Source organism: Gouania willdenowi, chromosome 14 (genome assembly GCF_900634775.1).
Source record: "Gouania willdenowi chromosome 14, fGouWil2.1, whole genome shotgun sequence".
Taxonomy (NCBI): Eukaryota; Metazoa; Chordata; class Actinopteri; order Blenniiformes; family Gobiesocidae; genus Gouania; species Gouania willdenowi.
Genome location: NC_041057.1, coordinates 29,791,890 through 29,817,247, shown reverse-complemented (window position 1 = coordinate 29,817,247; position 25,358 = coordinate 29,791,890). Strand labels below are relative to the sequence as shown.

The 25,358-nt window shown below is 36.6% G+C and overlaps 1 protein-coding gene across 3 annotated transcripts in view; it reads right to left on the bottom strand.

Annotated features, from left to right (window-relative positions):
• The window catches only part of c14h21orf91 (chromosome 14 C21orf91 homolog), a 32,126-nt gene extending 7,569 nt beyond the window's left edge, over positions 1-24,557 (bottom strand). For 2 of the 3 annotated variants that reach the window (XM_028467635.1, XM_028467637.1), the window contains exons 1-2: positions 24,430-24,557; positions 18,654-18,787 (exon numbers count right to left, since the gene is read on the bottom strand). In XM_028467635.1, the coding sequence (XP_028323436.1) occupies positions 18,654-18,780 (127 nt within the window). In that variant the 5' untranslated portion in view covers positions 18,781-18,787; positions 24,430-24,557. The remainder of the gene's footprint in view (positions 1-18,653; positions 18,788-24,429) is intronic. The other variant, XM_028467636.1, reaches the window with a different exon arrangement.
• Positions 24,558-25,358: the final 801 nt, after the last annotated feature.

Below are 25,358 nucleotides of genomic sequence, written 5' to 3'. Positions count from 1 at the left end.
AAATCCACATATTGCACCAAGACAGCATAGAGTTGCTGGTAATTTGTTTATCAACAATGATTTATTGGCTCCATGAGTGGAAAAACTGATGTTTAAAAAAGCAATTTTAGCATTCACTCCAATTTCTAGCATGAGAGTGAAATGCAAAACACTGTATTCTGTTAAATAAATTCTGTTATTTATCTACAATTGTTGTGGCACTTTGCTGGTCAGAAACACAGGGTTTTGGGGACCAGACCGGTCTGGGATTTGGAGGTAAACAAGTTTTCAGTGTGTGTCCCTCAGTACATCTGCTGCTGTTCAGTGTTGTGTATGTTGCTGATAGCGGTAGTCATAACATAGCGGAGTCTCCTCAGACAGAGACCATGGTGGATGCCATCAATGTACAATGGTATCTGCAGACTCCAAAATGTTATTTTGTTATTGATATTTCTTCAGCATTGGTGTTACATTTTGGTGAAAGTTAATAATCTAATCTGTAGCACATAGAGTTGATTTGTTGTAAATTTTAAAACATTTTAACTTTAGAGGCTTTAGAGGCCCTGGAACACCAGGGGTGTGACATAAGACTTCTTTTCATCGACTACAGCTCAGCTTTAAACACAATCATCCCGGACATTCTGGTTAAAAAACTCTCTGACTTAGGCCTCCACTCACACACCTGTTCATGAATAAAAGACTTCCTCACGAACCGTCCCCAGATTGTTAAACTTTGCAACCACGTCTCCTCCACCCACACACTCAGCACCGGGTCTCCACAGGGGTGTGTACCGAGTCCACTACTGTACTCCCTCTACACATTCGACCAACCCACCTTGGAAACACTATTGTCAAGTTCGCAGATTATGCCACTGTGGTTGGACTATTCTCAGGGGGAGACAAGTCTGCTTACAGGGATGAGATCCAGAAGTTGACAACGTGGTGTTCAGTGAACAACCTGGCACTGAACCCCACAAAAACAAAGGAAATCATCCTCGACTTCAGGAAGCACCATGTAGAGCCAGCTCCCCTCTACATCAACAGTGTCTGTGTTGAGAGGGTCCAAACCTTCAAGTTCCTGGGCACTAGGACTGGGTATGGATTAGAATTCCCAAATTGATTCGATTCACAAGGGCCCGATTCACAATTCGATTTACGATTCACTTTTGATTCAGTTAAGGATATCACGCTGTACCAATTTTACTTGGATATGGAAGACATTCTCATTAGAACCAATGATGCAAATAGTAGAAACTACAGCTTTATCTTGGTGCATTAGTAAAAATATTCATATTTATATTAATAATATAACCTCATGCTACATTAGTCATGTACGTTTTATTTAACATGACCTGAGCAAAACAAAATTGCAATGACTTGAATCAATTCAAAGCACAGGTCAGGCTGTGTAAATAAAGTGGCAACAGACACATTGTAAACTCAAGACATTCTCATTCTTTTGAGTCTCACAAAGGTTTTGTGCTAATGTTCCAGTGGCTGCACATTACAACAAACTGTATAACACGAGACACAACCATAAAAATAAATAAATAATTTTAAATAAAAGCAAACCAGAAAAATAATTTCTGGACGTTTTCAAGTTGAGCAATGAGCAAGTTCAATAGTACTTTGCTAACACCAGACTAAAGTGCGAGACCACTGGGGTTAGGGTGAAAAAAAAATTGATTTGAAAAGTTTCAATCGATTCAAGATTGATTAAATTATTTTTTTCACTCAGCTCTATATGGGATTGAACATTTGTGCTAAATTTGGTGATAGTTCATGCGTGGGAAGAAGGATTCCCTTGGAAGAACAAGAAAAATATGAAGGATAACAATAGGTTCCTGGCAGCTTATGTCTGTCAGCCCCTAAAACACCGTGATCTCTGTTATAAAGAGAACTCAATGAACTGAGGCATAGGGCGAAAATAAGTAAACAAAAATTAGAGAGGGACCTTTTTACATATTAAGACTTAGTTATTATGTCAATTTTGTAGTATTTTTCATATTCTGCTTGAGTTCATCAATCCGTATTAGGGATGTAACGATTAATCGTAAGGCAGTTAAAAATCGATTCATAGGTATCACGGTTGATATCGATTTTCTGAAAATTGAATCGCAGTACTTTTTTTTATTTATCCTTCTCTAGTCCAAATGCTGAGGCGGCGGGCGGAATCTGCTACTACTTTCTTTCTGGCCGTCATCTACTCTAAAACATGTTCATAAATGATTCCTTACCCCTTTAGCACCGAAAGAATATATGTAATATTATGTGAATATCTGTAAAAGTCACATTTTTCTATTAGCTCTGTCTGATAGCATAGCATCTCTTCTTCACTGCTAGATTAGCTGCATCCCAACCGACCACTGGGTTACCAGCGCCCTCTGCTGGTCCACACAAATATCTGACCTAAATACAGTGCAGACTGGTTTTTTTAAAGTCCAATTGTTAAGGAACAAAATACATTTTCAGTTGCACTTTAAAAAAAAAAAAAAAGAACTATTATGCAGTTTTGCATTGTTTACTATAGAATTTAAATTAATAGACTTCTTCATTTGTATTATTCTTTTATTTCATTCAAAATTTATTTTTAGTTAAATTGCATTGTTTTGTATAGTTTATCAAGGGATTCTTTTGACAATGAAAAATAAAAGGAAAAATAGTACAGTATTTTCTATTTTTTTCCCCCAAAAAAATATTTTTCAATCATCATTTGCCTACAGTCCCATTTTGTAAAATAAATCGTGAGAGAATCATATCGTGAACCCAGTATCGTGAATCGAATCGTATCGGGAGTTGAGTGAATCGTTACATCCCTAATCCGTACATATATTTAGTTTTAAGGTGAGCCAAGTATTGCTAACCTTCTGAACCTGCCCCAGGAGCTAAACAAGTAAACAGAGAAAAAGCAAGCTAAATTTGGATACCTGACCGAGCAGCATGCTGCTGGAAAGCTGCTTAGAGTGAGGTGGATTAACCAGCCAAGCGTTGATAGCAAGGACAATGGATTAACACACACTCAGCGCAAAAAAAAAGCATATTAGAGAAATAAAATATCAAAGGAAATGTGAGCTCTCTACATGTCTGAATATTTTAATCCTGACTCACAGGGGCCCATATAATCTAACCAGAACTTTCCTGAGAAACACAAACACTCCAGGCTTTTATAGGAAAACTTAACAGTGAGAGAGCTGAGGTCATTTATTGGAATTCCATGGAAGTATTGTTGGATATAAATAGTTCTTCTCCTTGGATACAAAGAAAGCAGGTCAAGCTGCTACCAATTTTGTTTCCAGAGGAAATATCACCTTACCAAGTAGAACCAAATTAAATTAAGAGCCGAGTAAAATAGGTCAGAGCTTTAGAAACAAAAAGCTGAAGTTTGTGTGTTAGCAGACAAGGTGTTTTGTGTGTGTGAGTGTTGTGTCTTTATCTGTGTGAAGGCCTTACTCATCATTTTTCTGCAAACAACATGTTTGAGTTCAGACTGGTGGTCATCATCAGAAATCAAATTACTGTAATAAAGTAATATAACAGATAATACATTTGTTAATGTCTAAGTTATGACAGAGAAAATGTTATATTGGCTAGTGACAAAGAGCTGAACAGGACTTTTCCCCCATAAACAAATTTCCCAAAACAAACAAAAATTGATAAATTTTCCCCAAATTCAAAGTGAAAAGCAAATTTATGTAAACTCTTTATAAAAAAATAAATGGGTGATTGTAATACAACTTATGAACAAAGAACTGTAAAAACCTTTTCCTTTCTATTATATTTGTGTTGTCTATTATTAATACAAATGATTCAGCAGACAAAATGCATCACTGAACTTATATCTTGTTGATAGAATTAATCAGTGAATGCCCAGAGGTGAGGTGCATGCGCCCCCTCCTGCATCCATCAACCACCGTCTACACACTGAGGGTTGGATTCACCAAGATCTCAATTAAGGGGTGGTAAACCAGTTGCTTCCCTAAATCCTTTATTGGGAGTTTCCACTGGATATGTCTCCGCTGCACCACGGCACCAATCCAGTTTTGCTCCGCTGTCCGCCGTTCGGTAATCCCAAACAGTGGCTTTTCGAGTGCACCACGGTGCACTCCAGTTGGAAAATTGTCACGTCACAAGACAGAGGAGTTCTCACGATATTTATATAATCGCACGAGAACGCAGTTAAAAGTTTGTGTAATAAACGCAACAATAAACAGATAAACAGGTCAGTGTGGATGTAGTGATGTAGTTACTTGAAATAAAATCTCGTGTTTTATTTTGAAAAGTAACTGGGTATTATATTGCGGAGTACGTGCTTAACTACCTGTTTAGCTTCATTTGCTCTGTCCTTATTGATGTGTCGTGCTCCGGTGTCCACCAGAAATAGAAGTCTTGCATATATCTGGTGGAGGGCACCGGACTGTCGGAGCTGGAAAGGAGCAGACACGCAGCGCATCTACTATTCTATTTTAAACTACTTTCTGGTACTAAAACTATCACCACAAACAGTTCCAGATTTCATGAATCGCATTGCTCCCCCTGCATAAATGTATTTGCATTTCCTCCTCCCATATTTTTGCTCCCCCTGGGAGATATGCCTAGTAAATTAAAAGAATAAACATTAAACAAAGAAAGAAGGAAAGAAATAAAGTACATAATTACTGTAGGTAAAAAAACTGTTAATTAAATAAGGATTGAATACAAGTGCACACATTACAGTAGTAAAAAAGAAGATAAATAATAATAATACAAATATAATAAATATATATACAACGATTGAAGCTGTCAAGTTACAGAAATGCATTGTACAGTTTGATCGCCACAGGAGGGAATGATTTCCTGTGGCGTTCTGTGCAGCACCGTGGCGGAATCAGCCTGGTGCTGAAGGTGCTACTATGGTTGACCAGCACATCATGGAGTGAGTGGGAGTCAATGACCATTGTCGAGCTGCTGATTCAAAACTACTATCAAAATAAAGGTGAAAACAGTTCTCGTGTGTGGTTATCTGTTTAATTCTTTGTTTAGTCATAAACATGCGAACTTTGACACGGAGACACACAGACCTCGATAAACGAAACAGGCTTCATCGACTGGCAGGCACTAGGACCCGGAGGCGGAGTAAATGCTTCCCGTACTGCATTCAGAGGCTGTAATATCACCTAGTTTATACTGGTGATTGTTGTCTGGAGTTTTAGTTAATATCTCCCTTTCGCTCCGCAGTCTAAACTGAAACCGTAGCCGCGCACACACACACACACACACACACACACACACACACACACACACACACACACACACACACACACACACACACACACACACACACACACACACACACACACACACACACACACACACACACACACACACACACACACACACACACACACACACACACACACACCTTATACAAACCTGGCGTAAACAAACAGAGCAAGCCACGGAAACAAACTAGTGCGGACATTTGGGAATCGAAAAAAAGAATCGAAATGCAAACATCTTCGTAATGGTTCTGGAACTGGACGTTAGGAACCGGTTCCTATTTGGAACGGGTTCTCTGTGCCCAATTGGGTCCTGAAAGTGAAGAGTGCAGAGCCATGTAGAGCATTTGATTTTCTGTGAATCTGCGTCAGGTATTACCAAAGGAATTTGGTCATTACCTAAAAAACAACAACAAAAAAAAAAAAAATAACAATCTGACTTCATATGATCTAATTGGTGATCTTTTTTTAAATTCACTGATTGGTGATCGGCCCAAAAATCCTGATCGTGTAAAGCCTACAAGAAATTATGGTCATATCAAAGTAAAAACAACTATGCATCTGTCTACGGAACTACATATCCATCAAAGAAATGTGCAAAAAACTTTCGATAATGTCAATAAACCGAGTGTTTACAGTAGAGATTAAAACAAACTTTCGAGCAGTAATGTTAACCTTTTACATATTTTTTTCGGAGGAAATTATTTTCAATTTATGAATCTATGAGGCCTATACTATGGATTTATATGATATAATATGATATATAATTATCATCCTTAGCAGCTTTAATTTAAATCGATGCCGTTCGTATGATAAAATGCAAATGTAAACAAACCCAGGCTTACGTTGTTGACTATATTATTGAAAACGTGAACTGCAAATAATGTGGTTTAGAATGCCAGCTCCTGCTCGGTAAAAAAACAGCATGCTCTTAAAAGATTTGCATAAAACTGCAATAACAGCGGTGCACGCACACAAATTTAAGTGGCAATAAGGATAAACAATATGCATGCATCAGCTTCAAATGTGGCAGTTCATAAAAAATATTCCACAGCATTACAAAATATACTCAGAAGTAGAGTAAACCAGCCTTTAGACTAAAGTAGATCCAAGACAGATCAGTAACACATGATTAGTTCATAAAATCACCCACATCATATAAAGATGTGCTGTGTGCACACATACAGCCTCATTAATGGTTGATGAATCCCCAGACATTTTGCTAATTGCTGCAGGCGCTACACAACGGCGTTATAATCCGATCAGTCCCCATCTTTGAACGGCCACAAAAACACAGTGACTACCACTGGCTGCAGAGAGAAACCGTTGGCCCACAACCAGCAGCTAAAGACCCGACTCCAGCTAAGCAGCTTATCACTACTGTCTTTCATGCCTGCGCTCATAAGCACAGGCATACACGGCCCATTCACTGCTGCTGAATCCACAATGTTCAGCTGTGACAATTGAGACATTTGGCACAACATTGTCTGCTAACACCCAATGTCCAATGAGCCTTAATTGTCTGGTTTTTCTGTTAAAGGGGAATCAAGTTCAACACTAGTTGGATCTTTAGGACTAGAACTCCCTTCTACTGTAATAAAGCTTGTGGTCTGTGGTTACTCACTCTTAAGAGCAAATAAGTACCAGTATTATGATAATAAAATTAATAAAAAACACAAACATCTTCCAATACAATTTACGTGATTCTAGTTTTTCCTAAAAAAAAAAAAGTGCTCTATCATTGTGCTAATTTTCATAGTTGGTGGTAATTCTTTAGTGAAATAAAAAAGCTATGATAATTTTAAGATTATTATACTGTGAGAGAACACAAAAATAAACTGCCTTACTCAGGTCAAACGTAAACGTAACACTGTACTGTGTCCTTTTTTAATATATAGGATCAGGATAGAGCCATGACTTCTTTTTTACCCAATACTGCTTTTGTTTGGCAGCTGGATTTGTGTCCAAACATACCCTAGCTGTGCAGTCAGCAAACCAAATGGAAAAAATGTGCCTGTGCTTTTACATGTATTGCAGAGCTGATTTAGCTGGGAACATTCTGCCTGCTGGGTTAAGGCGATTCCAGACTTACTACTGGGACAAGCGTGACAGAGGTCAGTGGTGATAAGAAATTAAAGTGTGCAGCATGGCACACTAAAGCAGAATGTGCTGCTAGCAGCTGCACGGGCTGACTTAGAGCGCACATGACTACTTTGACCTCATCAACACGTGAACTTGATACACCGGTTTCCTACCGCAGTGCTTCTACCGAGTGCTATCACACAGGAACAAATACTACATAGATAAATAAACAAGTTGCCAAAAATTCTGTTAGTCAACGTGCTGTTAAAGGAGCTTGTTTATAAATGTCGATGGTAGAAATTTCTTGGTACATTTGAAAATGGTTTTCTATTTATTTTAACATTATCAGCATGCTGAAGGGTACACTACATCGAATTGCATTACTGACCATGGGGCCAAGTTTTGTTTTCACAGAGTAAAAAAAACACTCTATAAATACAAACATCAAGGGCCTGTACTACAAAGCTGGATTTCCTCTTTTCGTGCAAAATTCCAGAATTTATTCTGTGTGTCCTGTACTACAATGCTGGTTAACTTCTTACGGGGCTAAATTGCCATGGTAACTTAGAATGAACACCTAAAGTGATCGGGAGTAGGTTTTGATCTGGCTAGAATGTGAGCGAGTATAAAGCCCAGCCTCTGGACCAATCTACTCTCTTGGAAAACGACTTGCCCAAAAAAAAAAGAGTATCATTCTGTGGACACACTGCTGCGTGGATCTGATGTGATGCTGACAGGAGAGAGAATATTTAGACATCAATGCAATCCTTTCATTTACCCCATGACATCCTATAAGAAACATAGATATTTATCTGTTGGACTGACCTACATTAGTCTGATTAGGCTGATAAACTCTGTGTGCGTCGGTGCTTTCAGACCAATAAGAAAATACAGGCTGTATAAAATACAAATATTGTCCACCGTATGATGTAGGATGAGCTGTATGAAGCATCAGAGCCACAGACAAGGGCTGTGCCTTAATAAAGTGAAACTCATGAGAGTCTGTTTATTCTCCCATTAATTAAAATTGTATAATCTCAAATTTAAGCATTAGCAGTCATAAATTCCAGCCTGTGTTCCTTCCCTCCTGTTTTTTCTGCAGCAACAGTGCTGTTTTTGGTCAGAATTATTATTTTGAATTCTTTAAATTTTTCAAGAATTATTCCTCAATTGTGACGCAAATTGCTCTGCACGGTTTCTCTGTGCTTTTGATTGGTTAGTCACAGCAATCTTCACCCCTGTCACTGGAGTGTGCATGTAGCCTGTTTGAAATCACCTGATAAAAAATAACAATACATCTAACGTTTTTTGGGGAACTGAAAGCCGCTTTACATAAGAAGATAGCCTGCCTTCTAGTACAGCTGCTCTGTGACGGAGAATGTTTGGTTAAGTGAAGCCTGCTAACAAAGAGATATCTCGGATACACATATCAGGCTTGGTAGTACAGGCCCAAAGTGACCTGAGAGACAACATGAGCAGAGGTATCCTATTCTTGTCCACAAGTACATCCAGTGAACAAAAAAGCCAAACAGAGGAACTCTATGTTAAGGATGGGGGAAAAAAATAGATTTTCCAATTTATTGCAATTTTTTGGGTGGCGATTTTAAAAATCAATTCTGCCTCACGCTTGTCAACTATATTAACACTGTGTATAAGGTAAAGCCACAGTATGATCACACTAAAAAGTAAACAACAAGTGAAACACTGATGACAGATGATGATGATGATGAGTCTTATAATAATAAAAATGGCTTGGATTTATAGCACGTACAGAAACCATTATTGATTCACACCAGTCACTCACATCAATCATACCGGTGGTGGTAAGCTACAATGTAGCCACAGTTGCCCCGGAGCATACTGACAGAAGCGTGGCAGCTATTTCTCGCCTACAGCCCCTCTGACCACTACCAACATTAGGGGTGGGAACCTCAGGGTACCACCCGATACGACGATACTGCGATTATCGATATATTGGTCAGAAATCAATCTGTGATAATCTGACATAAGAAAAGTGAAAAGATACAATTTTTATTTTATATCTCTGAAAGACAATACATTGAAAAAAGTATCCTATGAACAGTGACACTATTTCAGTGCAACATTTCTGTAAATAAGTGTCAACATACCAATGTAAAGAATAAGTATCTCCAATAGTGCTTTCTGTAAACAAAAAATTGGGTCTATCTTACCAGTGACACCATTATAGTGCAATATTCCAGTAAACCATATATTGGTTGCTTCAAACAGTGACAACATTTCTGTGAAAGACCTACCTGCACATTTTAGTGAAAAAGCAGAAAAAGTTTAGGAAAAAAAATAAATAAATAAAAATTAAAAATCGATAGCGTGAGCATATCAATAATCGATCGTGCGAAAAATATAAATTTTCCAAAACCTTTTCTGCTTTTTCACTAAAATGTGCAGGTACGTCTTCACAGAAATTTTGTCACTGTTTTTTGAAGGAACCAATATACTGTTTACTGGAATATTGCACTATAATGGTGTCACTGGTAAGAAAGACCCTATTTTTGGTTTACAGAAAGCACTGCTATTTGTTTACATTGGTATGTTGACACTTATTTACAGAAATGTAGCACTAAAATAGTGTCACTGTTCATAGGACACTTTTTCAATTTATTGTCTTTCAGAGACAGAAAAAAATTGTATTTTTTCCACTTAATCTGTTTTTTTTCTTGTTATGTCATAGATTATTGATTTCTGACCAATATATCGATAATCGCAGTATCGTCATATCGTGAGATAATCGTTATTGTGAGCTTTGTATTGTGTATCGTATGGTATCGTGAGGTACCCAGAGGTTCCCATCCCTAATGTATACCTATGAGGCATTGCCAAAATGTGAATATGGTGACACTGTAATAAGAAATTGTGATGAGATGAAGCATACAGTGAAGCTAAAATGTAAAAGAGCTCAATTTTTTTTTACTGCTGTGGCTGCTGACTCTTTGTTAATGGTAGGAGAAAGAAACGGCTGTATCACAAAGGCACTGGTAATGTTTTAGAGGACAGGATTCATTCAAGGTGGGACATCATTAACAGAACACTATCATTTCTCATTTCTGATATAATTAAAAATGCGCAATAGAGATGCATTTATGTAATGGTAGTACATGTAAGGGCACACCAAGGTGTCCTAATTCATAAGATGGTAATAGTGTGGCACCCAACAGAGTTCAATCATACAGCTACCACATAATTAGACCTCCATAAGCACCCTATAGTGTTCAGACTTCACCCCGAATAAAAGAGCTGTTTACAGTGGCACACAACAACGACCCCTGTGGAGCAGCAGCTACAATCAGCACCACATGATCTCAGCTCTTAGCTTTGGAAGCTTTCTGTTCATTCATTACAAACCCACCAGGATACTTCACCAGACGTGATCAGATATTCCATCAGTATTATGCAAGCACATACAGGAATGCTGTTTGTGCTTTGAGTGAAGCTATCAGCTCAGGAGTCGCTGTGTCTGGACGCTTTTATCAAACGATAGATGTTACCAAGTATAGATTACAAATCTCTTTGGTGTTTGCTCATGTGAGAAGTGAATGATCTCATTCTCATATCCTTTAAAAAGAGATATGTGTGAGAAGTACCTAAAACTGAGATTTGTATTATCTTTATTCTGCTTTTTATTTAATTGAATAAAGTTTGATGTAACTTTGTTACAGCTTACATTTATAAGCAACTTTGGTATTTAAATTACCATTACAATCTGCCGTCACAAAAGCAGCATAAAGCTGAAATAGTATCAGACACGAAGACATGAAGAAAGCAGCACATGCAGACCAAAGGTGTTTGATCAATAAAGGAAACACCCACTTAGATCAAAGACAGTGTTTGCAGAGCATTTATTCCACATGAAACTGTGCACGCACGCACATGCACATACACTGCACTTAGTACAGCAGGAGACTTCACATTTCACTGGATGAGTTTAAACATGCATGTTTCATGCAAATCTCGGAGCAAAGCTGTCATAATGTGTGGGTGAAAATTAATACTTAGATGAAAGTGGTTTACACCAACTGAATTCTTCAGTTGTTGAATGTTAAATGGAACACTAACAACTTTAGTTTCCTTATTTAAAGCTGCAGTTTATTTTAAGCTTATGAAAACAACTGTGCTTTGTGTCTCTCGTCTGCAGTATTTAAATTATTGTGTCTCTGAGGGCCACTGGCTGAAGTTTTTATTAAATATCTCATCCAAAAAACTGGAAAAGCAATTCTTATCCACAATGCACGGTGATAATACTTAAAAAAAAAAAAAAAAAAAAGAAAAGCTAAATAAGCTTCCAAGGATAAGTTGATTTACTCCTATTTAGTAACCTTGCCTGCAAGATAGATTATCCTGGTGTTCACAAATGCCAGACCCCATCTTGTACTGTTCCCACCTTTGTTGCCTTTCGAATCCGAACCAAAATGGTTCGAATCAATCATGAGGTAGTGGAACTAGCTGGGCTACCGCTAGTAGCATAGCGTCGACTCAAAATGGAAAGATGTTGACGCATACCCGTGTTGCAAAAACAGCAAAAGTCACTCAACGACATAATGACTGCAGCATTACTATCCCAAAACAAAGTTTTCACCGGCGGAGTCTTGTTGTTGTAGCAACTTCTCTGCGGCGCATGCCGATGAAAACATAATTTGTTACCATGTGATTGGCTAAAACAAATCATGGTGGATAGGAGCTTTGCCCAATCAGCTTCAAGCATTCTGTTCATGTCCCTCCTTGGTTTCGAAAGGATTCAAAAGACACAGATTGATGTAAAGAACTCGAGTTAGAGGGAGGGCTACACATTAATCTGGCTCTTGCCAGGTTACCTATTTAGGTTTGAGTACAAAAACCAAAAGTACAAAGATTATATTTGACTGAAAAAACAAACACATGCAAAATGAAATCTTCATAAACGTCATTACTAACAGTTCTTTAAAGGTAGGGTAGGCAATTTTCGAAAGCTAGCATGATTTTGAATGTAGCCTCCCCGATGGCTCCGCCTTTACCCCCCTTCCCTCTGTTCTCCGTCTCACTCACATGCATGTTAAAAACGTGACGAAAAACTCTGTTTTAACTCTGTCAGCGGTGACGCGTTTTCAGTGCGAGCTCGTGCATGCGAGGGATCGAGAACGAGCAGGGGGACGCGATTGGTTAAAAAAAGAAACGGTTTGTTTTTTCCATTGGTTGAAGTTATTACAGGTTTACAGCTGCTATAGATTTTCTTCGTTCCTTTTTCAGAGCACATAAGATCTTAATTTCTGTCAGGACATAAAGACAATTTCAACCCAGAACTTAAAAAGTATATCTGGAGAAAACCTAGCTTTAATTTCAGGTATTCCACAAACAACTTCGGTAAAAATGTTCATCTTTGTTTACATGTGTTCTGTGTGTTGTTTGGCTGGGAGGCTGGGGAATTGCGGGCGTAAGCAGAGAATGAGGGGTACATATTGTTTTAAAAGCTGATAAACCTTTGATAACGGCTCGAGTCACGTCATTACAATACAGTATAAAACACACGGGCCGCACTAACTTTATATTATCACATTATCCTGCGGGCCACAAATTATCGTCCCGTGGGCCAATTGCGGCCTGCGCAACGCTTGTGAAGCTGAAAAGTTCAATTCTAAAGTTGTAAAAATTAATAGTCAGAAATCTGACAGTGAAACAAGGGCTTAAAGATTTGTGATAAAGCATTTGAAGTGTCATAAAATGTATAAGAAAGTAATCATTTTGGCCCTCGCTCGCAAGCCTGACTCATATACTTTTTCTTGACCAAAAGGTAAAGAAGTGTCTCAATCAAATAGCAGGGATTAACGCGTTTAGGCTGTGGATGAGTAACATTTCATTAAAACCTTCATTCGGCATTGGTTAAGTTAGCTATTGAGAATTTAATTCAGATCACAGCTCAAGTCCGCTCCAACACAGAAACGCTGTAATTTTCTCCGTTATTCTCTTCCACAGAGCATTTAAAATGAGCTCCTTCAATTCCAGTTTTCACACTATCGAAAAAACACATCTTTGTTTTTCTTCACCTCAGCTGTGAGGATGATGATTTTCAGCTGAGAAACTTTTATTTTTTTTGCCAGTGTTTGTTTAACCTCAGTGGGCGGGGCCTCCGAACCTGGAATATTTAAGGGGCGTAACATGTTAATGACGAACAAATTCAACCGCGGCATTTATCAAGACCCGATAATTGGTGCGCTGGGATTGGTCAGATACGAATGTTTCACAAGTCCTGTGTGGTCCTGTTGTACACACAATGGGTACTCAGATTTGCACGCGTTTTCACACAAGGTTAATAAATGAGGGCCATTATGTTTAATCAAACCATGGACTGAGATCAATCATCACTGCAGTGATTAGGTACACATGAGTGGGCATCTGACACGCAGCTCGCTTCCAATCAGCTGCAGCAGGAACACATGTTGCTCAGACCACCCGGTTACATAATGAAGGGAGACAGAACATTCTCAATGAGAAATCACTCTAGCACTGAGGCATTCTGAAATCCTCTGTAACACACACAGGGCTAGATACATCTCAGTATTAAACAAATATCTAATAAAAGAGAAGGCCATAAATCATTGGATTAAATCTATGTACTAGGCCTGGGCAGTAATATATCAAGATTCAAGATACTGTATATCGAGTTTTATATTGTCAAATTTCATATCTTGAGTCACTGTCAATCTTTACTTCATACAAAACTACGGTACGCCAGTTAAGTCAACTAGTCATCAGCATGCATGCTGTAATTATATTTTATGTCCACGCTGGTCAATTGTTATAATACTGTTTCCAATGTAAAGCCAGTTTGATCACACTAAAGAGTAAATAACAAGTGTAACACTGATGTCAGATGATGATGACGAATAATGTGCGCTGATCACCTTTTTAGTAAACTTTTGCCGCTAGTTTTGCTACACTCGGTTGCAACTCCATGCTTCTTTGGGTAACCATGGCAACAGCTCAATAGTAGGGATATAACGATTCACTCAACTCCCGATACGATTCGATTCACGATAATGGGATCACGATACGATTCTCTCACCATTTTTTTCATTTACAAAATGGGACTGTAGACAAATTTTTTTTTTGGGAAAAAAACTAGAAAATACTGTATTATTTTCCTTTTATTTTTCATTGTCAAAAGAATTCCTTGATAAACTATTCAAAACAATGCAATTTAACTAAAAATGAATCTTGAATTAAATAAATAAAGGAATAATACAAATGAAAATGAAGCCTATTAATTTAAATTCTGGTTCTATAATAAACAATGCAAAACTGCATAATAGTTCTTTTTCTTTTAAAAGTGCAACTGAAAATGTATTTTGTGCCTTAACAATTGGACTTTAAAAAAAAAAAAAAACCGTCATTGCACTGATTTACGTCATATTTGTTTGGACCAGCAGAGGGCGCTGGTAACCCAGTGGTCGGTTGGCATGCAGATATCTTGCAGTGAAGAAGAGATGCTATGCTAGCAGACAGAGCTAATAGAAAAATGTGACTTTTACAGATATTCACGTAATATTACAGATATTCTTTCGGTGCTAAAGGGGTAAGGAATCATTTATGAACATGTTTAAGAGTAGATGACGGCCAGAAAGAAAGTAGTAGCAGATTCCGCCCGCCGCCTCAGCATTTGGACTAGAGAAGGATAAATAAAAAAAGTACTGCGATTCAATTGTCAGAAAATCGATATCAACCGTGATACCTATGAATCAATTTTTAACTGCCTTACGATTAATCGTTACATCCCTACTCAATAGTATAAGTAAGGGCAGCGGTGCTTAATGGAAATCAGCCCAGGTGGTGCGCAGCGTGCCAAAGAACAAGACCCATGCTCCAGTAACACTAATTAAACGTTTCTTGTCTAAATTGGAGAATCAAGAAATGAAACATGCAATAACATGAACACAGCGGTCATAATTCTCATTGTGTTTTTAAGTGTTGTCAACCAAAATAATTCAGATAAACACACTTTCTTACAATTTAGAGTATTTCTAGTCTCCTAAAATGTATCACTGACTAAAATGACTAGTGGGTACAAAAATTGTGGCTCTGGGGTTTCAGCTGGTTTTATTTTGACAGGTTAACTAATCTGTATCTTCAATAAAGTTTAGCCTTAATCCTGTATTAGTATTCAGCAAAAAAAAAAAAATGGTATGAATAGAATGAGGAGGATGCCATGTATCCTCATTATTAATAAAAACACAATCACAATAAAAAAGAATGTTTCAAAACCAAATCAAGATAACAAATAAACAGACTATTTTGTTTTACTGACTTAAAACCAAAACAGAAACACAGAAAAACCAAACAAGCAGAGTTTTTCTGTTTTAAAATTAAATCTTCTGTTTGTGTGATATTTGGATATTTATGGGACCATATGAACGAGAGCTTCATGTTTTACTCTCACCACACAGAGAGGACCGACAGACAAACTTTTATTCTGCTGAGTTTGATAAAATGATCTTGTATCATATTGTCCACCTCCCACCAATGGCAGAGGCGTCATTTGTGTGTTGATGACGTTTCGTTAAAGAGTTATTAATGCTGGAAGTCCAAATCTGTGAATATCTGCCAACTTTACAGTATAGTGTTACGGTCTAAATAGTATCCAAATAAACTTGTGACTGGGCAGACTTTTGCTCCCGGACAAAAAAGGAGCAACGCTAAGTCACATTACTGGTAAATTGAAATGTAATTAATACTTAAATAAATCAAAACCAAAAAAGGGATGTTATGTAAAATATTCACATGATATGTGATTAAAGGAACCAGTGGTGGTGCATTGGATCTACTGGAGCTCCTTGTTTTTTGTGATCAACTTCCGTGTGTGTTGACGACTGCCATTAGTGTCTAGCGGTATTATGATGTGCCAAATAAATATTTTTACTTCCTTCAAAAAAAGCTGTAATTGTTTTTGCAAAAATGTCAAATTCAATTCAACTTTATTTATATAGTGCAAAACACAACAAAGTCATCTCAAAGCACTGAACAAAATATAAAGCCCATAGTAAGAAAGAAAGAACCCAACAAGATCCACATGAAGTATTTAGTGACAATGAAGAAAAAAACTCCCTCTTTTTTATAGGAAGAAATCTCCAGCGGAACCATGTTCAGAGGTGGCAGCCATCCGCTTCGACTGGTTGGGGTTAGTGAACAGAAGGGCAAACAGGATAGGATAGAAGGATAGACCATCCGAATGTCCCAGACTAGTTGGGCCGCGAAATGCGTCCAAAAAGTTCTAACATCTATTGTTCCTCACACCAGCCTCACAGTCGACAGTCAGTCACCAGTTTATTTGGATATTATTTGGACCGTTTTCATCTGCTTTAAATAAAATGTAGCCCCACATCCTTATAGACTTTAACCTCCCAGATCAACTTCTTTTTTTGATTTTAAATTTTCTTACTGATCGGGTCCAGTGTGTTTTTTTAAATGGAAAAATGTCTCCTCCATCCACCTCGAACACTGGATCACCTCAGGGATGTGTTTTGTTCCTCTTCATTTTATCCTCTACATAGACAGCTGTATATCTTCAGAGGAGAACAGATTTTTGATTAAGTTCTCTGACGACACAGTTTTGGTGTCGCTGATTTCAGGATCAGAGACGAGTAATGGCCCTGCGCTGGCAGAATTTGTCACTTGGTGTGAGGATCACTATCTGGATCTGAACGTTGCTAAAACCAAGGATATGACCATTGATCTCAGACGTGTTTGACATTAACACTAATTCGATTGTAAAAAACATATCGGCTGAGGAAATTGAACTTGTTCAACGTAAACAAAACAATTCTTAATAACTTTTATTGTTCTTTTATTGAAAGCCTCCTCACTTTTTTTTATTTTTCGGTTCCAAGGCTTGTCAGTGAAGGACAAAAATAAGTCCAGAGCATTGTTAAAACATGCGCCAAAATCACTGGGGTCAGAATGAGGGACCTCCATTCTTTGTGAGAGGAGCAGGTGCTGAAAAAAGCCAAATGCATCCTGGCTCAGCTCCAACATCCTCTATTTTCAGAGTTTGTCTTGTTGCCTTCAGGGCGTCGGTTTAACGCATGGAAAACAAATCGGTTATCCAATTCTTTTGTGCCCTCTGCGATTAAATTGTTAAATTCAAATGGTGCAGTTTGAAGTGATATTGTATTCTGATGTTTTTATCTTATTACAAACAGAAAAACAGAAAAAAAATGTTAAACAGAAAAACGCTGCTTATCTGGTTTTTGATTTTTCTGCATTTCTGTTTTGGTTTTAAGTCAGTAAAACAAAAATAATTACACCATTTATTTGTTGTTTTGATTTGATTTTAAAACGGAATAACCAAAGAACAAAGGGTACATGGATTTATTCTGAATTCAGTGTATAATCTCGCCCCTACTATCCAACTAAATTACAACTAACAATCTTCCTTTGTTGCCCAGGCAGATGTACATGACCCATTACAAATGGGTCCATGTCCACTTTTACATTGCAATACATTAGTTAAGGACCTCTATATTACGTTAAGTCATCACTCCAAATTACTGCCAGTATTTTAATGCATTCTGTAGTGTCAGTGGACAGATGATTACTGTGTTTTGAAGAGCTGAGAATTTTAAGACACGGAAAAAAACAGTAGCTCATAAATACAACTGACTTTTATAATTTACCATTAAAGAACAGAACCGCACATCACGTCAACGCAATCCTTCCTGCAAAATACATTAAAAGGCATCCCTCTTATCAGCTCCCTTTAGTGCTAAAAAGCTGTTTTACAATCCGTGCACAGAGGGCGCACAGATGAAACGTTCTCTTCTGCTGCTGCAGAGAAGAGCTTTCGTGGAGACACGAGACAAGTGCCAAATAATAGGCATATTTAATCCCTTTGAAGTGCCACTCTTCAAATAGGCCACAGACTAATAATGAAAAACCTCAAAGTGATGCTTTTCAACTGGAGGGGCATATCAAACAATTGGAGCACCTCACAGTAGTGAGGGGCTGAGGTCCAAGGGGCTCAGTACAGTAAAGAGTGCGTACAGTAAATATTATGTAATGATTCTGTAGACGATAAAAGCTGTGGCTGTGAACGACAGTGCCATAAGATATCAAAATCTAAAAAGATTTGAGGTTGTAATAAAACTACTGCTCCATTAATGTGGTGGAAAATGAGAATTCAAAATGATTATAAAACTCATAAGCCTACAGTAAAACCAAATTAATCACATAAGACTGACTGCAGGACAGTGAAGCTTTTGGAGCAGAAGATAGATTTGAATTTTTTAAATTCTGATCAGCTTTGCTTTTAAACACCAAGTCTGTCTTGTTTCCTACCTTCAATGCTGAGCTCAAAGCAGACGTGGCAGAATGATAAAGTTCCATTTTCTGTCTCTAACTTGCAGACGCTGCAGATATTATCATCGTTAAGATCGATGTTAACAAACTGCTCTTCTTCATCCATTATGGCTCTAGAGGAAGAAACACATTGTTTAATAAGGAGAAGCTTGAACAATCCTCAAGCATATTTACTGCTTAAGTCACACAGCAAAAACAAACTCATTGTTATTTTTTTTATGAAAGCAAAAATTATACTTTTTTAAAAAAAAACCTGTTAATGGAACAGAATGGGTATGAGCGTCCTTTTTGAGAAAGCTGATAGAAACACTGAGAAAAACAAAAAAGTAATTCAGTAGAGCATCCGAGCCTCCTCAATCTATACAATAATCTATGACATAACAAGAAGAAAAAAAAAAAGATTAAGTGAAAAAATACAATTTTTATTTTATATCTCTGAAAGACAATAAATTGAAAAAGTGTCCTATGAACAGTAACACTATTTTAGTGCAACATTTCTGCAAATAAGTGTCAACATACCAATGTAAAGAATAAGTATCTCCAATAGTGCTTTCTGTAAACAAAAAATAGGGTCTTTCTTACCAGTGACACCACTATAGTGCAATATTCTAGTAAACAATGGTTTCTTCCACAAACAGTGACAAAATTTCTGTGAAGACCTACCTGCACATTTCAGTAAAAAAGCAGAAAAGGTTTTGAAAAAACAAAATTAAATAAAAAAAATAAAAAAAAAATAAAAAAATCGATACCGCGAGCATATGGATAATCAATTGTGAGAAAAAATATCGCGATATATCACCGTATCGAGATATTGTCACACTCCTACTCGCATCTAGACAAAGTCCTTGTTGTTTTTTAGGGGTCAAGTAAACGATACAACTTTTTCACTTCTAACATGATACCGATATTGCAGCCTTTTGTATCGACTGATACCGATATTGATCTGATACAATATCAGCACAAATCATACATAATTTTATTACTTATATTGTAGTGTGGAATGTTAGAAAAGGCTTGATCGAGTGATGTTACTCAAACAGAGAACAATAGTCAGCAACAGTAGGTTACTTTGTTGGAGTGTGAACCACAGTCACCTATGGATAGAAGTTTTCTGGCTGATATTGGATCGATATCCCATATCAATATCAGATCGGGACACCTCTACTTCTAAGGGTGTAAGAAAAAAATCTATTTGACGATACATTGCAATATTTCACCGAGCGATTATCGTATCAATCCAAAAAAAATGTCCAAATAGATTTTTTTAAATAGTGTTTTTTTAACAAAAAAAAAACATTTAATTGTGCTAATATATGCATAGCAGGTAAACAATCGCTAGGTGTCAGTGAACGCACCATCAGACATTGTTAAACTACCTCACTCTTCCATGCATTTTAGCTTGGAAGTTAAAAAAAAAAAAAAAACATACCGAGCACTTTAATAGATGTATGTGGTTGCTTTTTTTTTAAGAAGAAGAAGACGAAGAAGAATTAAAGAACTTAACAGAATCAGAATCTGTTGTAAAAGCAAAAGTTAAACTTTTTTGAAAAATGTAATTTATGTTTGATAAACATACCAATTGGTTTTGATATTGGTACTTGAATTACAGTTAGTTACCATTTATTTGTTCTCAAAAGTTTTTAAAAAAGGAAATAAATTGTATTATGTACCATTTTGTACTTTTAGAAATTTGTATTTATTGATATCACAATATATATCCTATTTAGGGCTGGGATAAACGATTATTTCTTAAACGACTAATCTAGTGATTATTTTTTCGATGCATCGATTAATCTAACGATTCATTTTTCCAGTTCAATTCCCATTAATTGACTAAAAGTAATTTAGACAAGTTGATTTCCATATCTAAAATGAAAAAACAAAACAAAACATGAATTCCTTAACATTGCAATATATGTGTATTGCTCTTCAACACTTGAAAATAACAACTTAAAGTAATACACTCTGGCACTCATTTTTCTAATACTCAAAATTCCAAATGCTAATATAGAAAGAGTGTGTTTTTAATTTTTTGTCCGTGCGTGCTGCTGCTGATGTCACGGCGGGTGTTTCCTCCTTGTCACGTTGACGCGCTGCCGTCTGGTCACACCCAGAATAAAGGACGAGGGTTACGGGGAACAGCTACGTTCGACGAACGAGTGCGTGCCTTCACTGCCTTGCACTTTTGAAACTCGGAGGAGCCACTCACACATCAACGCATATTTTGCGTTGATGTCATCAATTACGTTGACGCGTTATCCCGGCCGTAATCGTATTTAGTATCAGGATATATTGTATCGCGACACGCAAATCGTGAATCGTATCGTAGGACACGGACTAAACCAACATGTTTTGGGACAATATCAAACATGTCCACAATATTTTATCACAATAAAACAGGTGGTCTAATGTCTAGTTTTAGCAAGTGTGTAGCAAACTGCTGGATGGTAAAACTTCATGCAAAATCTTGTGGGATCTTGTTTTGGCACATTTCTGCTGTTTTATAAATATGAAATTAATTAATATAGTAAACTCCATTAATCATATTAGGCATGTTTGGCATCTATGGAAAGCCAATGAAATGGAAAGGAAAAAGAAATGTGTAAACTGTCACAGAGATGACACAGATATGGATAAACTTTGAAATAGAATTGAGAAAATTTTGAAATAAAAAAATCAGAGGCTCTACTCACTCACTGTGATGTCCGGCCTAATTCCTAATCATGTCTATCCTAATGAATCCCCAGTTGAAATATCAACAGCCACACTGAAGCCTCTTCTTTAGCATATCTCAGCATTGAACACATAGTAACTCACAGCTATGGAATTAACTTCAAAACATTTAGAGAAATGAAAACATAATCCACGTTTATCTCGCTTTGCAGTAAAAATCATTCATAACAGAAAAAAGAAACCCTTAACTACCATGTTTTTAAACTACTAGTGAAGAAGAAGCTGATATTGATGAGAATATTTTAGGAGTAAAGACAGCAGAATTGCCAGAAGATCTACTTTTACTTGTTTCATTTAAAAGACTTTTTCTAGATTTACAGTACATCTATATGGCAAGATCATAAAACAACCACAGATGTGGATATCTGTTCACTGTGACCTTTACCAGGATACTAATATAATTACATAAAAACCTAAGATTAAGGATCCCAGAATAATTAAATAAAATCTGTAGTTTTTAATCAAAAGAACAAGAAATGTTTCATCATATTTTCCTAATCAGAATGTATTTACAGGCTTTCAAACTTCTCAAAATCATGCCAAATGTACTTAATGTAGTTTATTGAGGTAATTAGTGTCATTAATTTCATATTTCTAAAAGGGCCCCAAATGCAAGTGCTGAAATCTGTGATTTTTGGTGTCTGTCCATTTGCTATATTCAGTCTCATACTCCAATTTTCGCTTCATTCAGTTTTAAAACAATATATAACTAAAAATAATTTTCCAACCGTTTTCTGCAGTCACTAAAAAAAAAAAAAAAATCAGGGGCCCTACTAAAGTTAGCAAACTTAAAAGTGGGTCTCAGCATTTTATTCTATGAAAAACTGACAGAAAAGCACAGAATTAACTTCCTGAAAAGGTAAATTGCATTGACATGAAACATACTTTCATCTACATGTTTTGGGAGAATTTCTTGTATTTTCCCCATAAAACAGGTGGTTAAAAGTGTAGCACATGTTTAGGACCTGAACGAAAATTATATATTGCACAAAAACAAGAAATTGCGCCACGGCCTCTTTGCCCTCATTTTCGTGAGATTTTAACATTTTGACTTCTGAGGCACATTCAATTAGCAGATTTTACTTAATTAAGCTCTATTATGCATTTTTGGCAGGATTTGGATCTTTAGCATGTCAGTACATCAACTTAAATACAGCCAACAAAAAAGAAATAAAATTAAAATTGTTCTTTTGAATTGGAAATTATAGGAAATGTGTGTACCCTGAAACCATATTTAGAAACATTTGAGGCCCTACACGTAGGCCTAGGCAATATATCGACAATATTGAAAATTACAATATTGCAATAAAATAGATTACAATATACAGTATTTGCTATTTGTAGCATATTTTGTATTAAAATACTCATTTTAGGAGTTGCTGCTCGCACTATTTCTCAGAACAGCATGAAAAGCACAGTTAGATGGATTTCTGAGTGCGTCCTAACCCAGACTCTAAACAAGTCACACTACAGAACTCACTCACACATACTGTCCCTTATAGGAGAAAAAGCCAAAAGTGGCACATATTGTACAACTGTTTGTTAATAAATGTACCTGCGTGGTATTTTGCATAATCAAATGTAAACAAGATTTGTCTTCATGGTCAGACTTTATTAAGTTAAAATATCAAGATTTACATTGTATATCACCAATATATAGAGAAAAACTATTGAGATATGAATTTTGGTCCATATTGACCAGCCTTACCAACATGGCCACAATATTTTCACACCATGATGCTTAATGGAAAGTCCACATCCATTTCAGATGTTAAGCAAGTCAATGTTTTTTTCTTCAATGTACAGGTCAGGTCATTCCATATTAAACTTTACTGTACCACGTAAACATTGGTGTATTTCTACCTCATTTTCCCTATTTGGTTTATTCCAGTGTCTGACTATTAACAACACGTTATGAGTTATTCCTTGATGAGATTTTCCCTTCTCTCTAATGCCATTACAAAAACATTCCCAACTCGATATGGCATGAATGCAATGTCACTTTTTGCTATGAGCTCAAGGGTGTACAGATCAAGTTCAACATAATGGCAATGTGCCATAAGTGTGGGTGTGTGTGTTTCCTGTAAAGTACCCACGATTCCATTACTGCAGAGATGGGTAACAACAGCAAAAATGGGATTGTCTGATCTGAGGGCTACATTATCAACAGTCATGTGAATAATGACAAATCTGAGCTTTACCACAGATAATAAAAAAGAGTCCAGCATGATTTACATGTTGTTTTGTACCTTTTTTTTGGGTCACTTTGAGTATTTTTGTATGTTGCCAGTAGTAATTTTGTATATTTTACTGTTAATTATGTGTTTTTGTGTACATTTGTAGTCCAACTAGTGTATGTTAAGGGTATATTTGTGTATTATTGTTGTCCTTTTGAATCATCTTGTGTATTTTTGCTGGTGTTTAATGTACTTTTTGTCATTTTGTGTGTTCTGACAGTTGCTAGCTTCTGATTTACTTTAATATGTGGCGCAAAATGATAATTCCAGTAAATCTGTTTACATGTGCTACAATGACCAGAGAAGAACCTTTAATGTTTCACAAAGGACAGGAGAAAAAAAAAAGTGAGAGAAACCTGCTAAATGTCAATGATATTGTCCCATAACAATTCGCTTTGAAACAAAAAGGCCATACATGTAAACACACTGTTGTGTTAGTGAGACTTCGGGTAGCACTTCAAATGATTTACCACCAACAACAACTAGACGAAGAAACTCTCGGTTCTGTCTCGAAACTTTTCACTTCCGTCACTAAAACAAAGGTATTCGTTACTTCTCATTACTTTGTAACAAACGTATTATCCATGAATTACGTTAACAAAGCAGGAATGTCGTGGCTTTATTCACAGTACAAACGCGTTGAACATCTTCCTGCTAACGCGGAGCTAGCAGCAGCATCCAGCTGCTTCGTGACCGTTATCCGTGTTAGTGAAACATTATCGAGCTGCTACATTAAAACACAAACTGTGGCAGTGTTTCACGGACAACACTTGTGTGAGACTCACCCGCTTTACTGAAGGTGCGTGTGGTCGGGGAACCTCACCTGGTTTCTTATTCCCGTCAGTGGGGACAAACGCTACATCTGCTCAACACGGTAATCTACTGAAGCTTCACGAGCCTCGCTGCTCGCGCTCTGGAACAAACCATTAGTTTATCACGGGGGTGGACAGACAATAGACTGATTCTTTTACACTTTGTTTTTTTATTTTTATTTTTACTTTTTAGGTGATTTGACCTGCAAACATTTTAGAATAATCAATATTTTCAAACTTAAATCCCATGAAAATGCAAATTTAGTTTAATTAGTTTTACTTGTATTTTTATTAAGAAAACCATAATGCAGCCCTATTATTCCGACCAGGTAAATGTGCCTTTCGTCATCACAACATTTCTATACTTGGATCATGTTAAATATGGAATATTAAATATTTAAGATGAATCATCTGTAAATGTAAACCGGTTTTTTCAACCTTGGGGCCATGACCCCAAGGCCTGGAATTTAAATGATGTCTCCTGAAATATCTAGTAATTAATGCAATGTATTAAAAATAAAATATCTATATAGATAGATAGATAGATAGATAGATAGATAGATAGATAGATAGATAGATAGATAGATTTATTTCAGACTTGCGGTCCATAAAAAACATCCAAACACAAAAACACATATAAAAAGGTCTAACAGTCTATACATTTATGAAAGAAAAATGTAGTATGAAGAAAAGAAGAAAGAGAAAAAAGAAGAAAATAATTTATTAATGAGTTAATTAATAAAATATACTATGACAATATTAGAGCTGGCACATCTTGTCACTTTGTGCACTAATCCTGGCTACTCTGTAGTTTTCATTTTTCTATTTTTTCACAGTAGAACAAACATGAAAAAAAATATATATTTCTAGGAAAAAAAAGAGTCTTTGGGGTCACTAACAAT